Source organism: Haliotis asinina, chromosome 1 (assembly GCF_037392515.1).
Source record: "Haliotis asinina isolate JCU_RB_2024 chromosome 1, JCU_Hal_asi_v2, whole genome shotgun sequence".
In the NCBI taxonomy this organism is placed as follows: domain Eukaryota; kingdom Metazoa; phylum Mollusca; class Gastropoda; order Lepetellida; family Haliotidae; genus Haliotis; species Haliotis asinina.
This window is the reverse complement of record NC_090280.1, coordinates 38212268-38231069: the sequence shown is the minus strand read 5'-3', so window position 1 is coordinate 38231069 and position 18802 is coordinate 38212268. Positions and strand designations below refer to the sequence as shown.

Sequence of the window (18802 nt, the reverse complement as noted above, 5' to 3'; positions counted from 1 at the left end):
CGATTTGAGGAAGCGGATTCCAATCGTGTACGTCTCTCGTCTTCTAAATCGCGTAGTCGTTCATTGATACGACGCTTCATATCATCGTTTTCAGTTTCGTTGAGTTTGGTTTTTTCCCTAGCGATGTGCTCGTCGATTTCGTTCAGTTTCCCCATGTTGTTCACGAGTTCTCCACGCACGCGTTTCACGGCTTCGTCTAAGCCGCGCAGTTCCCTTACCGGAAAGTCAAACCCCGGTAACGGTTTGTCCCAGTAGGTGCTCAACAGTTTTTCTATGCTGTCCGAGGCTTCTGTAGCACGCTGTGGTGTCATTTCATCTCTAGTGGTGAGGTGGGATCTGGTAGCTTGCAGATCTTCTTTAACGGCCTTAGGTATTGCACCACCGTAATCATTCATGTTTAGATTTTTACGGATAAATTCGACACCATGGCGGCTGGCTAGAGTTGACAAGGCCAGTGGTTTTTTATTGCTCTTGTTAAAGAGGTCAACCCCTGGGTCAGACTTAAGGCGTAGAACACCCTTTGTATCAATAAAAAAATTCTTATGGTATCGACCCTGTGGTTCAACGTAGTTTTTATCTCTTCTTAAACTTTCGTAATAATCATTTACCGTTGTTTCCAAGAGTTCTTGGTTCAATGGTGAACTAGTAAATGAGGTCTCCTGCTCATCGAATGCCTGGGCACTAGCGCCCGGTATCTCCGTCATATCTATGTCTTCATCCATTAGTATTAAAAATATATTTCTTTTATATAACAATGTACGGTAGAAAATTAGATCCTTTCAGAAGATTGAGAGAGCCATTAGGAGCCAGAGCCGTGCGCCAGTCGGTGACCATCACCAACAATCCCAGCAAGATAGACCAGAATCAAACTCTGCTGGTTAGATTTCCAAACCTTGGTGAGAATGACCTCATTGTACCAGGCACTGTTCGACTGGCGTTCAATATCACGTTGACCTCCGACAACGACAAACGCGAGCTAGTGCGGAACGTGGGTCGAGCTATCATCAAGAAAACGACCGTCAAGATCAGCGGTAACGAGGTGCTGAGCATCGACGACAGCGACGTGTTTCACTGCTACAAGGATCTCTGGAAAAGCGAGAGAGAACGAGTCAATGATGTGTACCAGGGCATCAGCAAATCAACCCGGGCACGCATAGGGTATGTCTTCACGCAAGACCAGCAAGACAAGCTATCGGACGGTGAAAAGGCCATCGCTCTAGCATACGGGAATCGATTCTGCGTGCCGCTCGACTTCGAGTTGCTCACTGGACACGCGCCGTTTTACCAGGCCGCGCTGGGTGATAGGCTCGAATACGAGCTCACGTTTAACGACTATAGCAAAGTAGTGCGTACGCCGAACGGTGATGAGGCCAGTTATACCATAGACAACATCTCTCTTGAGTTCGACATGGTCACTAGCCCGGAGCTGGCCAGGCAGGTTCGAAGCCAGTACTCTGGGAAGATGGCCATCCTGTACGATCGCGTACTGAGGCATAGATCAGTCGTGCGAGATAAGAGCGACACTGTGTGGAATATCAACCTGAACGTGCCGGCGCGATCGATGAAAGGTATCCTGGTCGTCCCCGTGGAGGATTACGATCCATTCCGGAGGGACAGCGAGAAGTTTTTCAACCCCGAGATTGAAAAGGTGGAAGTGACCATCGAGGGCGTGCCCAACCAGCTGTTCAGTCATGGTATGAGACCACACCAGCAGTGGGATGAGATAAAAAAGCTACCAGTGGGGGATTATATAACAAAGGACCTGGACCTCGGCTCCGTGCAGATCGGTGAATACCTGACCACCAAGTACGCCCTATGGTTGGACATGCGATCCATGGATGATGATAAACTGCACGGTAGCGGGCGCCGTATAGATAACGGCAGCGAAGGGATAACCATCCAGATTACTAAGAAGGCTCAAACCGCTGGTAAGTTGAAATTATATCTGTACGTTATTATGGACGCGCAACTTAATATAGACAATGGGAGATTCGTGCAAGCCATCTACTAGTGGGGGAGACCCCCAGGGGTACCCACAACTACCCACTGACCCACACTGCGCCATAGTGTGCGGGCAGACTGGCTGTGGGAAGACCGTTTTCGTGTTGGATATGTTGGAGGGTTACTACAAGGATGTGTTCGATAACATCGTTATCATGTGCCCTACTCTGAGCATGAATAAAACGTACGCGCGACCTTGGGTGATGATGGACCCGGACGTACACAAAATCGACCCTGGAACACGCCTGCAGGACTGGTTGAAAGCTCTTCACGAGAAATTTAAAGGGGAACCAACGCTGTTTATACTGGACGACTGCAGCGCTAATCGCGAGATAACAAAAAAGGGAGACATGCTATCGTACCTGGCCTTCTCCGGCCGGCATGCAAATCACAGCGTCTGGGTGCTAACGCAGAAGTTCAACTCGGTGTTGAAAGACCTCAGGGAGCAGACGCGATGGGTGGCCTTATTTCACTGCAAGGACAGGGATTCGTTCGAGGAGTGTTTGAGAGAGAACGATGTGATGAGCAAATTAGAACGGGAACGGGTGAAGAAACAGCTCGCTGAAACTAAACACGCTAAGCTCGTGCTAAAGACCGACCAACCAGTAGCATATATAGTATGCTAAGCAAAGCTAAGCTAAAGCTAAGCAAAGCTAAGCAAAGCTAAGCTAAAGCTAAGCAAATGCTAAGCATAGCTATGATATTTGAAGTATTTGTCGTGTGCAACTTAACCTTCATTTCTCTGTGTTTTGTCTGCATCGGGTATTATATAGTTAAAACTAAATCTTACTTGTTATATTATAAGATGGAGTGTGAGGAATTGCTCGAACAGTTGGAGGGTACCCCCACTGGGGATTCCCCCAAGCGAGAGAAACTGGTGGCGTTGGCTGTTGGCGGCAAAGCCAAACATTACTTTGGAGACTACACTCCGGATAAAATTCATAAAATGTCAGCTGAAGAAATCGATAAGCTGTACGCTAGATACGAGTCCCGGCTCGGAGCAGAAATGACAAAAACAATAGGATCGGCTATGACCCAGATATACACCGGTATTGTATCACACTTCCTTCCCATTCCACCAGAGCGCCGACTTTACCTGTGGGAGGACCTCGAGAAAGACCCTTTTATCGAACACGCCGTGAGCTCTATCAGCTGCGGGCTGTACCACAAATATGGTATGTTGTTGGCTCCAGTGACGGCGGCGATTATCACGGCAAAACATTGTCAATTTGAGAGAAAGAATAATAATAATAGTATAGATGGATGCTGCACAGGAACCAGTGATGGAGGAGACCCCTTCACAGGAACCAGTGAGGGATGTGACCAGGCAGAAGAATCCTAAGAGAGTAGCTGCCGGTAAAAAACGGTGGTGTAACCAACATAAAGTGACCAACCCCCGACTGTTGTTGGCTGTAGGCGTAACTGCTGCCGTGGTTATAACATGGTTATACGTGGGGGTACCCTCCCACAGTGAGGGAAACCCTGGGGGTGTGGGGGTACCCCCCACGCCGCCGGCAGGCCCCACTGTCGACCCGCATATCATGTTATAATTTTAATATTTTATATCATATACATAATGTCTGAGGGGAAAACGTTCGTCAACGACGCATACCACGCCACAGTGGTAGCCAGTCTAGCCGTAGGGTACGCTCGGTTGACTAAAATGGTGCTTAAACAACCAACTATCAAGCTAGATTTCAACCTGCAGGATATGGGTATGCTCATAATGAACCTTGGTATGGCGATGGCCACAAAAGACATCCTAGTAAAACAAGGAATAATACCTGATAATATAATGAAATAAATATAGGGATGGCCACGATAGCTATGATGGTCGGTGGGGCGTTAGTGAATGCCCTGGCATTTTCCGGGAGTAATTTCCTCTTCTCTAAACTACGAGATGATCACGCGGCTGAAATACAGGAAGAAAGGAAGCGACACGATCTCGCTACTGAGAAATTACAAAGAGCACAGGACGAGTACGTTAAAAAACGCCTCCAGAGGATCGATTTTATTAACGAACAACTCCAGCGTGAAAACCATGCCGTTCAAACATTCAACGATGTCGATGAAGCAATGAAAGAATACTACCTACTAACTGGTAAACAATTGGAACCGCTCAATAAACCCACACTCGCTCAGTACTACACACCATCCAAGGGACAAATGAATCGTGAACTGGGCTTCATAGTGTTGGGTATAGCAGCTACTGCGTTGGTTGCGAAGCAATTAAATTAAAATACCTATATAAGTAAACATGAGACCCGCTCCATACCGATGCGAATATATACTTATGGGGAAGACCGAGGCCTGTGGTAGGAAATGCAGGAATCAGGGGTTCTGTTGTTTCCATATGGGAAGTCCTAACTACACGTGTTCTGTGTGTGGTATCGGGGTTAAAGGACACTACTGTCTATGTAAAGCTCACGGAGCGAACGTAGTCAGACATCAACTCATCTACGAGAATAAAAAAGGCTACATAAAAGAACGTAGGCGACTGCTCAAGATAGCCACTTAAGGGTTACCTCCCCTTACTGTGAACCAATTAGACATTGGTTCTCTTAGGTGTAAACACGATGTCTACTGTAAGCGAGCTCAAGCGGGTCGCAAAACAGAGAGGTGTGATCGGGTATTCTAGAATGCGGAAGTCAGCATTGTTGAGATTACTAGGTTTAGAAGCCCCTCCTACAGTAAAACAATTAAAAGCTCAAGCAAAACAGCTTGGACACACGGGTTATTCAAACCAGGGGAGAGCCGGGTTAACCGCATTGTTATCACATGCCCCCGTAGCAAAACCTCTCACTGTAAAACAACTGAAAACCGAGGCACACGATTTGGGTTTAGGCGGGTATTCCCGTATGAGAAAACCACAGCTTATAGAATTATTACGACAGAATAGAGCTATTGACCTACAGTTCGTGCGCACTGAGCACGCCGTAGGCAATTATTTGAGAGGTTGGCGCATGCACGTTGATAGAAACATAGACATTACAGATATCAAGCCTCTGATAGCTGATAAGGTCAACCAGGAACTAAATAACCTAGGAAGTATCAAGTTTCAGATCACAGTGAAAATGTCGCTCGATAAGCAGGTTGGGAGTACCACTGAGTATGTTCAGCCTTACTTCCGAGGTAAACAAGAGGTCGTCACACATGCAGAGACCATTGACGCATCAATCGATACAAGTTTTCAGCAGATACGAGAATACCTAGAACGCTACACACACTTAGGGTCCGGGTGGGCTGTAGATAAAATCGATAATGTCTATCTAGACATAGCTAACTACGTGCCGTTCAGAGGCGGGTCATACCTAGCCTTGCCTCCCTACTATAGGAACAAACATGCCATAGTAAACGTTAAGAATAGAGGAAACGATTGCCTGAGGTTAGCTATCAGGTCAGCCTTATTTCCAGCTGGCAAGAATTCAGATAGGCTTTCTAGCTATCCCCAAGACGATGGCCTTAATTGGGATGGTATAGATGAACCCACCCCAATATCCCAGATCACTAAAGTAGAAAAACAGAATAATCTGGCTATAAATGTCTTTGGGCACGAAGGTAACACAACAATAGTACACAGGGTCAGCCCGGTGAAGGATCGCCAAGTTATCAATATATTCATGATCCAGCGAGGTGAAAAGTATCACTACACGTGGATAAAACATCTCAGCTGGTTGTTGCACGACCAGTCGAAACACGTTGGGGAAAAACACTTTTGTGTACGATGCCTACACGGTTTCAGTCGAGCTGATTTATTAGAATCCCACCGGGATGATTGTCAAGGTGTGGGGCAGACGGCCATACGAGTCGACATGCCTAAGGAAGGTGAAAATATCCTAAAATTCAGTAACCACAAGAACCAAATGTCTGTACCTTATATTATATACGCCGACTTCGAAGCCTTAGTGGCTGCCGCCGGCGAGGCTCCCAGTGGTAGCTTCACCCACAAGACACAAGAGCATAAAGCCTGTTCGTTTGGATACATTGTCGTCCGTTGTGACGGGGAAACGAAAGCTCCGGTAGTGTATAGGGGCCCTGACGCGGCTGAAAGGTTTCTAAAGTGTTTGCAGGAGGAAGAAAAAATTATTAGGAATGCATTGTATAGAATCGCTCCCATGCGTATGACCCGAGTCGACAGGCTAGCTCACGCTAGTAGCACTAACTGTCACGTGTGCGACTCACCACTTAACGGTGATTCGGTGAGAGATCACTGCCACATAACTGGTAAGTATAGAGGCGCCGCTCACAGCGCGTGCAACCTCAAGCTTAAAATCAACCCTAGGACAATAAACATCCCCGTTGTCTTTCACAACTTGAGAGGGTACGACTCACACTTGATCATGCAGGCCATCGCGAAAATCGATGGTAATATAACGTGCATCCCCAACAACATGGAGAGATACATCTCCTTCAGCTTAAACGGACTTAGGTTCATTGACTCGTTTCAGTTCCTCCTGTCGTCACTCGACAGTCTGGTCAAGGCCAACAATACCTTCCCTATCACCAATCGATACACAGACGCCGAGACTAGACCCCTGCTTATGAGGAAGGGTGTGTACCCCTATGAGTACATGGATAGTTGGGCCAAGTTCACCGAGACCAGACTACCCCCTATTGACTGCTTTTATAGCAAGCTGAATGAGGCGTCCGTCTCACGAGATGATTACTCGCACGCGACTAACGTATGGAATAAACTGGGTTGTAAGAACCTGGGTGATTATCACGACCTGTACTTGAGGACAGATGTACTGCTGTTAGCCGACGTGTTTGAGACGTTTAGGCAGACATGTTTAAAGCAGTATAAACTCGACCCCGCATGGTATTACACCAGCCCAGGTCTGTCGTGGGACGCCTTGCTTAAAAAGACCGGAGTTAATTTGGAATTGCTCACAGATTACGACATGCACCTATTCATTGAGAAAGGCTTGCGAGGTGGGATTTCCATGGCATCCAAACGATACGCGAAAGCAAATAATCAATACGTGAAAGGTTACGATCCTAACAAACCAACCAATCACATTCTATACCTCGACGCAAACAACCTGTACGGCTGGGTCATGAGTCAGTATCTACCTACAGGGGGATTCGAATGGGTACCCCACGTTGATGTTATGGAGGTTGCACCAGATTCGAACAAAGGGTATATCCTCGAAGTTGACTTAGAGTATCCCAAGGAATTACACACATCGCACAACAGCTATCCCCTTGCACCTGAACGTATGAGGGTTAACACAGACTGGATGTCTGAGTACCAACATAACTTGTCAGGTGGTCGTATGACAGACGTTGAAAAACTCGTGCCTAACTTAATGAATAAGACCAAGTACATCGTTCACTATCGCAACCTACAGCTGTACCTGTCGTTGGGTATGAGGCTGACCAAAATACACAGGGTGCTCATGTTCGACCAGAGCCCATGGATGGAGCCCTACATCAGAATGAACACAGACCTACGAAAAAAAGCCACCAGTGATTTTGAGAAAAATCTCTACAAGCTCATGAACAACTCGGTGTTTGGTAAGACTATGGAGAACCTGAGGAAACGCGTGACCGTGAAGCTGGTTAGATCTAGTGAGGAAGACAAGCTCAGGAAATTGATAGCCAGTCCGGCATTCAACCGTAATAAAATATTTACAGACAACCTGGTTGCCATACACATGAAGAAAAGCCACATAAAATTCAACCGGCCTGTTTACGTGGGGATGAGCATCCTCGATTTATCCAAACACCTGATGTACGACTTTTACTACAACGAGCTCAAGAAACAGTACGGCGACAGGTGTGAAGTACTGTACACTGACACGGATTCCCTGCTGATGGAGATTCGAACCGAGGACGTGTACGAGGACATGAAAAAACACCTCGATTTATACGACACCAGCGACTACCCTAAGACCCATACCCTACACAGTACGGTAAATAAAAAGGTCCTAGGTAAGATGAAGGACGAGTGTGCTGGCACGCCCATAGCCGAGTACATAGGTTTGAGACCTAAGATGTACTCCATACTGAAAGCCGACAATAGTGAGATCCGGAAGGCTAAGGGGGTTAAGAAGTATGTGGTGAAACAACACATCAAACACGCCAGATTCAAGGAAGCCCTGTTCAAGACCCGTACCTTTAGACATAAAATGAACACACTTAGAAGTGATGGACATAAGATATACGGACTGACTATAAACAAGACGTCCCTGTCGCCTATGGACACGAAACGTTGGATAGCTATTGATGGAATAAACACATACGCGTATGGACATGAAAAAATTTGAGGCTATTTACTACAGCCCGCGTGGGTACTGGAAAGGAGCTAACGCAGTAGATAAGCTAGCTAAAATAGCGCGAGTACCCCCGGAGGAAGCCAAAGCGTGGCTTGAAAAACAAGCCCTGTGGCAGATCTATTTGCCGGCACCACGCTACGTGCCTAGAAGGAGGTTCGGTATTAACATACCTAATAGCATTCACCAGGCAGACCTACTGTTCCTACCCCACGATAAGAGGTACAAGTATGCCTTAACCGTAGTGGACGTAGCCAGTCGTTACAAGGAAGCCGAACCCTTGACCACGAAAGATTCGACCCAGGTAGCCAGAGGATTTGAACGCATATACAAACGCAGCCCACTGACGTGGCCAACAGAGCTGCAAGTTGACCCCGGACGGGAGTTCATGGGTGCCGTGTCACAACTGCTAGCCAAACACGATACAAAGGTCAGGCGTGGCACGGCCGGAGCCCATCGCAGCCAAGCCATAGTTGAGAGATTTAATAGGACTTTGGCTGAGCGCTTGTTCGGCTATCAATATGCTAGGGAGATGACCACCCCTGGAAAACGATCGACTGAATGGGTCACGAGGTTACCCAAGGTGGTGTCGGCAATCAACCATGAAGTCACCCGTCTCACCGGTAAGAAACCGGCAGACGCTATCAAACTAAAATCAATAGTTGCAGAGTCGGCCGCTCCATTGCGTGGGAAGGAGAAACAGATACCAGATAGGGCCCTAGTGAGGTATCTATACCAGCCGGGGGAACACGAGGGCGATAGCCGTAAGCGAGCCACCGATCCTATATGGTCAGTCAAAACTTACAACATAGATAAAGTGGATATGAAAGCCGACGAACCTAACTTGTACTACTTGAGGGATGGGCCGGGTAGGGGGTTTGTAAGAGAAGAATTATTAATCGTACCGTACGGCACAGTGTTACCTCCTACCAAGGCACAGTAATTACCGCCAACTTTTTTGTAGTAGGGGTAATAGTAGCAAGAGCTAATGGCCCAACCAAAGCCTTATTTACTAAATAAGGCTTTGTAGAGACATTTCTTGAAAGTGAGCCAGAACTATCATTCCCTATACTACTGGAGAAGAATAAAGAGTTTTAGTGATATTAGTTTTGATTGCACAAAGAACACCATGCTCTGTCACAATACTGACAGGCAAAGTCAGAATGGTATCTCTACATGTTCTTCATGCAATTAGCAAAGGGGATTTGTAACTCTCCTTGTGAAAAGTAAACATGTGCAACAGCAAATGTAACAAAAACAACTTGGTAACTGAAAGGATTCTTTAGACCAATCACATTTAGTGTTAGATAAAAGATTAGGCTGATCGGTGGAAGTTACAGTTTGATTGATCATGAGCTATACATACAGTCATCTAGCTACCACAATTGTAAACTATTTTCAAAATACTGCAAGTAGTCAGTGACATGGTAAAATTTATACCCATGGATTGGCTCACAGGGCTGGCTATAAAATATAGTTGTAAGCCTGCCATATAACTAGCAAGCAGCGGGCAGACGCTATTTCATATATGGGTTGATCATCAAATTATGTGATCCGAATTCAATTATTTACAGACTGCCACCATACAGGAATATTGGAATGCAGTTTTAAACAACAAATCCACTAACCAACCTATATATATTGCCAGTGATGATCTGGATTATAACATGTATCTTTGTGTTTGCAGGGCCACCAGGCGTGGGGAAATCATCACTCGTGAACACTATTGCTGCTTCATTTTCTGATGACTCTTGGAGAGAATATGCGTATTCTGGTTACCATGGAGATGCGAGTCAGATCACAGTGTTCACCAAGAGGTAACCTGTCAATAGGTGTGACTTATCAGAAAGTGTTTAACAGTATATGTGTCTGGTCACTAAGTCTCCTACCATCCATTGAGTGAAATAGTTTCCGAATTTTGCACGCGGACAGATGAGCTATGCTTGAAAGTTCCTAGCCCATAAAATAATTCACTTCTTAAATTGAATGTAGACAGATTCCATCTTAATCTGCTATTAACATTGTTATCAGGAACATTGATCTGTCCGAACATTGTTATCAGGAACATTGATCTATCTGAACATTGTTATCAGGAACACTGATCTATCTGAACATTGTTATCAGGAACATTGATCTATCTGAACATTGCTATCAGGAACATTGATCTGTCTGAATATTGTAATCAGGAACATTGATCTGTCTGAACAATGTTATCAGGAACATTGATCTATCTGAAAATTGTTATCAGGCCACAGTCTTCCATGATTTAAAAGTGTTTTGTATCTTAAAAAGTTGGTAATGAGTGGTAAAGAGTGATATATTTACAAAGTTAGGTAATGAAAATTCACTTGCCATTGACTGTGGAGATTTGCTGGCTCCTCTGGATTTTTACTAGACACAGTCTAGGGGACCAGAGGCTACTTTGTACACTGGCGCCATCATGCACGACTGATCATGCTGCCTCTAACTGTCTTTACTGTTGTCTGTCTCCTGTGTATGCAGTGAAATGCTGTGACTGAATGAGTGAGTGAATAAGGTTTTATGCCTCTTGTAGCAATATTCCAGCAATTTTTCGGCGGATGACACATTAAATGGGTTTCAGACATTGCACCCATGTGGGGAATGAAACCCTGGTCTTCAGTGAGGCAAGTGTATGCATTAACCACTAGGCTACACCATTGCCCCTGATGCATTTTGCAAGCCCAAATCACTCTCTCACTCACTCACTCACTCACTCACTCACTGTATTACAGTTTTCCTAAATGCTGTCACGGCTCGAGCCCAAAGTACTCCGATGTCAACCTCCCTACTCTCATTGACATTGCGGGGTTGACAGATGAAGAGCGGGAACGGTACGTTGAGTTGCTCCGCATCATCTTCTATGGCCGTCTCCCAGAAGAGGAGTCCATTGCAGAGGCAGACGAGTACTACAAGAAATATGGTCTTGAAAGCCTGCGACAGAAGTATTCGGAAAATGATGAAAATTTGAAGGTCGATCGTGTAGTTTTTGTGTCATCAGCTACTTTAGAGATCCCTCAGAACCTGATCCAGTGTGTACTGCAAGCAGCCCGACCATCAGGAGTCATTTACAGCAGAAAGAGAAGTAGGTCAAAGTTAACATCTTCTCCAACACCAGTGTACTCAAAGAAATACATGTAGAAATAAAATGTTTGTTTTTTTATGTTTATTTCGCAGTTTTAAAAACAACTACAGTTTGATTGTTAAATATTCTACAACTGTCAATTTTCCCCAAAGTTGGTTTTTAACAGTTCTTGTTCCGACATAGAAAAGTTTACAGGAGAGGAAGTCATGTTATTTTTACCACTTGAAATTTCTTCAGTCAAACATGTTTCTAGTGCAAGGTACAGTTTACTATTTTTCCAAGTTCATTCAAAGCTTTGATCGTTAATTGTACAATCACTATGGCAACAACACACATGCAAAACCATCTTCCCATCTAAACAGTGCTGCAGCTACTTGTTGCCACCCATTGTTGATTGTGAGGTAGGTTATAATGTTTGCAAAATTGTTGATAATATGGAGAATTTTTTACTTACCTTACCTTATGTCTACAGCATATAACCCCAAGCTTTGCTTAGAAGGAGATCTGACCGAGTTGAATTGCTATTCAATCTTGAATGGCTACCTCGCAATCGACGACTGTCATGATAAGGAAATATCTGGATCTCCCCACTGCACATGCCCGCAGACTCCATGAGAAACTTCACTTTTATTTCAAGCATCGTCTGGTCTAGACGTGTTTGGGTTGCTAACTTTTTTCAGCTAATAAAGGTCTGACTTACTATGCTTTACACTGATTCCTTTACGGGTTTTTGGTGTTGTATGTAGTATTTTCATTCTTTGTGTCAGTTTTTACGTATAAATTCGTTATTGTACACTTGTCGGCTACCTCGTATGAGACACGGTAACATGTTTCCTAATTTTGTTGTTGCCTCCGCAATTGTTACCAGATCGGTTTCAATTATCATCGGATTGTTTTTCTGTTGATTGTTTTTCGCTGTATTTAAGCTTTGTGCTCTATTTTTCTGTCAGTTAGCACTGTATTTAGTGCAATTGTTGCTGTTGGGTGGCAGCCATTTCACTTGTCTATTGCAAACATGCTGCTGCACATGTGAATGGAGCAGTCCATTACATGGTAAGGGGTATTTTTTCTTTTATCCTTATTATCACATTTATATTTCGGTTTATTACAGTAGTTGTGCATGACACGTCACTTGCACTTGGACTGCAAAGGACTGAAGTCCGGAAAGGATCCTCACCCTTATTTCCTGGCGAAGAACCTGCTGCCAGATCAACCAGACAGGTTATTCACCATCCCTCCTCTTACGGCCATGATTGGACCAGAGGATCGGGAAGAGCAGTTACTCTGTCCGGTTCGGGTCAGATTATATATCAAGAAGTCCTCTCGTCGTCAGGGAACTAGGAAGAAGTTGCTCCTGCCTTTTTCCACGACTACTAGAGGGGAAGTCACCAGGAACACAATAGCCTTGTGGTTAAGGAAGACCATCCTGGCAGCTTACGGCGCACAGAATCTTCCACACCCGTCAGCAAACAACCCGCACGAGATTCGAGTGTTAGCCTCGACTATGGCCCTGCAAAGGAACTGCACAGTTCCTGACATTATAGCTGGATGCTTCTGGCGGTCCTCTACATTATTTGCCAGCCATTACTTGTAGTGGATGATATGGAGGGGCTACAGTCTTTTGGACCATAGGGTAGTTGCACAGCAACGCACGCATCCGTCCGCCCTATAAGGTTCGATCTTGCTTACCTTGGTCTATAGGGGCCTTGTACTTACATGAGATAAGATATCACACCCCTCCGGTGGTTAGTGCATGACCTACTACTCTGATTCTGGTCCCAGTGTACCTTCATGAGAGAATGTTGCGGCAGACCGGTGTACAGTGAATCAGTAGTGGTCCGGCTGCCCAGAGGCATATGTGGGATTCTAAGACACTGACGGTCCTCTGGAGTCCTACACCACTGTCCTGTCTGTCGTATCCATATACTACAGACCTATGGTAAGGCAAGTGAAAAATTTGTTCAAATCTAAATAATTTAGATATTTAAATACTTACCTTACCATAGGGTGGTTAGTCCCTCCCAAAGCTGGATGCTCCTCCCCACTATGGACTCTTTGGACAGAGAAGTGAAAGTGAAGTTCTCATGGAGTCTGCGCGCATGCACAGTGGGGAGATCCAGATACTTCCGTATCATGACAGTGGTAGATTGCAAGGTGGCCATTCAAGATTGAATAGCAATTCAACGCCGTCAGATCTCCTATTAAGCAAAGCTTAAAGTAATATGCTATAGACCTATGGTAAGGTAAGTATTTAAATATCTAAAACATTTAGATTTTAACAATTTTTGTTATTTTTACCTGTAAAATGGTATTTGGATGGTGATTAGCGGACAAAATTAAAAAGAAGTTGGAAAGAACATGGTTTATTAAATGTTTGTTAAAACTACCTATTTTAATGAAGTAAAAATCAAATAAATGCCAAAATAACATTCTATTTCTGTTTCCTTGAGAACTTTACTGTTCACATCACACTTCAAGTATAGGTAACATGTTTACAAACAGGACATTGAGAAAATATAATCTGATGATTGCAGACAAAGATTGACAGTGTTGGTTCACAGTGGACAAAGTCCAACCAAGATTAATTCTCCAGATGAATTCTGGATGGAATGAATCCTGCTCAAAAACCATTCAAAAATTTGAAGCCTTCCCACTGTGCCTTGGATGTGGCCTTAGCAGTGAGGATCTGGTAAGAACTGGTCTTCACCAACCCACACTTGTCGTAAAAGGCAACTAATAAGATGGGTGGTCAGACTTGCTGACTTTGTTGACACGTCATCATATCCTTGTTGCAAGACCAATTCTAACCCAGATCTTCACGTGATGCTATTATCCACTACAATCCCAGTTACGAGATTGATGCTTGTATTGTTGAACAACGAATTGTCTGGTCCAGACTTGTTCATTTACAGACACAGAGAATTTTCACAGAGAACTTTGATACAGTTGATGGTTGTAAAGGCAATATGCTGTGTGTTTGGCACCACAGTGAGCTGTATCTTTCAAGAATCATTGCGTTTGAAGGAGGACTGAAAAGTGATGTATTCGGCAATCCCTGTGTACAGTCAGAGAAAATTAATTATTCTTTCTGGAATTCCCATGGTCAGTGATTGGTCAGTGTCACCAGAGACAATGGGTTACTATTTCAGCATGCTCTGTACTGGGAGTGGATCAGTGTGTCAAAGTTTCAGCAATCTAAGTGTTTGTTGTCAGACAGTGTGTTACTGTTTCAGCAATTTCAGTGTTAGGTGTGAGAAAGTTTAGTATTGTTTCAGCAATCCCGGTGTTGGGTGTGAGACAATGTGTTATTGTTTCAGCAATCCTTGTTTGGTGTGAGACAGTGTGATATTGTTTCAGCAATTCCAGAGTTTGGTGTGAGACAATGTGTCATTGTTTCAACAATCCCAGTGTTTGGTGTGAGACAATGTGTTATTGTTTCAGCAATCCCAGTGTTCGGGGTTCTAACGAAGCAGGACAAAGTGGGAACTGCTGTGCTCAGCAAGGAGTTGTACAACAAGCGGGAGGCACAGTTCATAGATGCTCTGGGGCTTGTTGGATCACGCCACCGACTGCTTCGATGTAGCAACTACTGTGATGACGTTGACCATGGCCACCGTACCGAAACAGTCCTGCCTGAACTGGACCTTCCAGTCTTGAAGTTCATGACCCAAGTGTCAGACCCAGTGTTCGACGTTATCAACGAACAGGAATCGTATGCTGGTACTGTATCACAATACCAAACCTCTTTCTGCCATTTTAGGTTTCCACGGTTACACTATGTGCCTAACAACCTATGGTGATGCTAAACTAGGGCTTCCAGGGTTGCATTATGTCCCTAGTAAGCTATGGTGATGTTAAACCGGGGTTTCCAGGGTTACACTAGATCCTTAGCAACCTGTGGTGATGCTAAACTGGGGCTTCCAGAGTTACACTATGTCCCTGGTAACCTATGGTGATGCTAAACTGGGGCTTCCAGGGTTACACTATGTCCCTGGTAACCTATGGTGATGCTAAACTGGGGCTTCCAGGGTTACATTATTTCCCTAGTAAACTATGATGCAAAGCTGGGGTTTCCGGGCCATAGGCAAAAACTGGCAGGCCATGTGTGGTAGACACTGATTATGTTGAATTTACAATAATTTATGGACAAATGCTAATTTTTAATAAATGATGTCAATGATATTCTGATTGTTTTACTATATATGGTAGCCATGATTTTATTTGGTATACATATTTTGTCAATAACATACTTCATTCCTGAACCATTGCCAATATGTTGTTAAATTTTCTCTCACTTTTTGAAATGGGTTATCAATCTCAGCTCAAATTTGTGATGCTACCTCAGTGAAGGTTCAGTTAAAATTCATTCTTTGTGTTGTGTGTTTTCAATGAAATTTGATTTTGACACTAAAACTTCTTTTCCCGCAGCCCACGAAAATCAACCTGGAAATATTTTACACCATCGACATCCAACACCATCGCCTAGACAACAGCCAGAGTCCTCCACTGGCATCAGAACAGGAAGGTCAGATAGAGGAAGATCAGCAAGGGGAGCTCCAGCAAGCAGAACTTCAGCACAAGATACGGGCTTGGCACACCTCCTGAGAGACGTGGATTTGTCACATGACCAGGTGTTCTACATCGTGGTGGCCATTGAGGCGGTTCTTTTGGGCATCGTTCTACTGATCCTGATGAGGCCCCCTGTAGATATGGGCAAGTTACAAGGAGCATGCAACTACTTGCAGACACATGCCTATAGGTTCGAGGTAGCTTCGATGCAGGACATCTGCAACAATCTTGGCGGCAATTACAGCGGTTTCTTCATGTTTCTCACAATCCTGGCCTTTGTTGGTATTCGATTTGGTGTCAAATATGGCTATCAGAAACTTCAGCAAATCCAGGTCAATACATAGTTGCCATGGTTATGGTTTCACTGACTGTTACCATGGTTACAGATTCTCTGACTATCTACTACAGCGGTGGTGGTATCATTGACTGCAGGACAAAGCTTCTAGAGAGGCAAAGTTATTTTACTATTTATGTTAATATATTTTGTTTAGGTTTGTGTTTTGGTTCTATTAAATTTTTGCCTTTTGCACAGGATTTGGGGTATTGTCAAAACGTAAGACAGTTCCCAGTATGCTCCATTATTAGCTCACATAATATAATGATTAAACGGAACAATGTAGGATATTTGTTATGTTAATTAATTTTGACTTTTGCAAAGACAATATAAAGAGTCAGCTTCTGATGGCTAAATGTTTGGCATGTTTTTCGAAGTAAACATCTGCTAGGTCTGTGTAATAATTAAGACTTGTATTTCATCAGGAGTTTTTGCTAACATTTACTCTGTTGACATACCCACTGAATTGTGAAATGCTGTGATAATATATATTGCTCTTGTCAGTGATAGACTAGTCATTAACACTTGTGATATATGAATAATTACACTGCATCATTGAGTATCCTTGCTTATTGTTTTGCAGTAAAAAGGCATTTTACTATTTGCAAGATAATCACCACAATCTCAATGTATTGATTGCAGCTGGTCATCTCACTAATCTATAGTGTTGCTAGGGATGCAGTATTCCATGGCATCATGTGCATCGATCTGCGATACTGACCATAGAACTATAGACTCTAAACCATCAGGGACAGTTCACATCTGTTTCGAAGGGGGTGTCGATGATTTTTATGGAGAAGCATGTATAATGTGAATGTCTCCCTGAAGTGGTATATACAAAGCAACTCCTCCCTCCCCGTCCACCACATGTCATGTACAAAATCAATGACACCCTTTCCCCCCACTTTTACGTAATTTTTAAGTGTAAAGTTTTAATATTTTATTATATACATTTATTTTGTACAAATTTGAAAATTGACGACACCCCACCGCACAACAAATTATGGGATTCCTCCTGAAATCATTAAGTATGTACACTCCCTAAAGCACAACAGTTTTTGTCACCATTGCAGGTGTAAATTTGTTTTACAAATAAAGCAGCCCGGTATGAAAACTGAAAGAACATACTAACAGTGGGATGCTGGGGTAGCCAAGTGGGTAAAGTATTTGCCTGTCATGTTGAAGACCCGAGTTCGATTCCCCACTTTTGGTTTTTCCCCGCCATGATATTGATGGAATATTGCAGAAGAAGCATGAAACCCACATTTGCTGTCAGTGCAAACCTCCGTTAATACTTGAAGGTCCGGATTAGAATGTTGGCCTTCAGTGACCGATGATTACCATAAGGGATTGGATGGTCAGACTCACTGACTTGTTTGGCGTGTGTATTTACAGACCCCTGCTATATAGCTGGAATATTGTTTAGTGAGGTGTAAAACTGAACCCACTCAACTTCCATGAACAGCTTTAGAGGCTTCCTTCAGTGGCTACTTAAACAGGTGAGCTGCAGATAAAGGACTGACAAAAGTTTCAGTTCTCTCCCTGGGGCCCATTTAAAAAAACTCTCATAAGCCTAAGATCTCGTAACTTTTCTCGTAACATTTGTACCTGGTATACTGTTACATAGGAGGTGCAAATGCTACGAGAAAAGTTACGAGATCTTAAGCTTATAAGGGTTTTGTGAAACGGGATCCTGGATTGCTTTTGCTTTGGCTTGTACTTGCGTTCTTTTGTACATGATATGGTAGTTAGTACTTCTTTATACATTAAGTTTATGATTACACTTACAGCCATACATTGTTAACATGCACCAATGCAGGTTGTAAGTTGCACCCCAAATTCTAAATTTCTGTGAGTTTCTGAACTGTATAATTATTTCACCCTTTTTTCTCGTGCTTGTGCTGTGTGAATGTTCCAAATAACCTATCATTGGACACTGTTTGTGCTTGACCATCAAAACTTGACTGGGCCTGTGCCCTAGTTGTTAAAGGTTTCGATTGTTGCACTGAAGACCTAAGTTCAAGTATGAGTGAAGCCCGTTTTTGGTGTTCCCACTATAATATTGCTGGATCATTGCTATGATGTTGCTGCGCATCAGATATGGGTTTCATGTATTGAACCCATGTGAGGAGTGGAGCTTGTTTTCAGCATGACGAGCGAATGCCTTGACCACTTGGCTATCACTTCTTTGAGGAATTATCAGTGATAGGGTTGTTGATGTTTTCATTTGTGACATTGTGGTTTTTGCAGTGTTAGTATTTGTTCACATCAGGGGAAGACAAATAAGGGAATACCAGTGTTTACTTGTTCTCATGTTTCCTGTCAAGGCCCTATTCAAATCTAGTGATGAGAACGGGAAAACATTAAAGGAACGCCTTATTTTCCTGTGTTGCTATTTGTTTCCTTCAGTTTATATATGCTTAGTTCATTCATACTGTAATGCCTGGTATATGTATTACTTCTTAGAATTTGATTCGTATTATCTTTCACAGTATAACCAAATAAAAATTTAAAAATGTC

The 18802-nt window shown here is 43.7% G+C and overlaps 1 protein-coding gene across 7 annotated transcripts in view; it reads left to right on the top strand.

Annotated features, from left to right (window-relative positions):
- LOC137291098 (uncharacterized) overlaps positions 1-18802 on the top strand; it is a 34346-nt gene extending 15544 nt beyond the window's left edge. For all 7 annotated transcript variants that reach the window (XM_067822408.1, XM_067822403.1, XM_067822395.1 and 4 more), the window contains 4 exons: positions 9964-10093; positions 11030-11379; positions 14821-15099; positions 15808-18802. In XM_067822408.1, the coding sequence (XP_067678509.1) occupies positions 9964-10093; positions 11030-11379; positions 14821-15099; positions 15808-16292 (1244 nt within the window). In that variant the 3' untranslated portion in view covers positions 16293-18802. The remainder of the gene's footprint in view (positions 1-9963; positions 10094-11029; positions 11380-14820; positions 15100-15807) is intronic.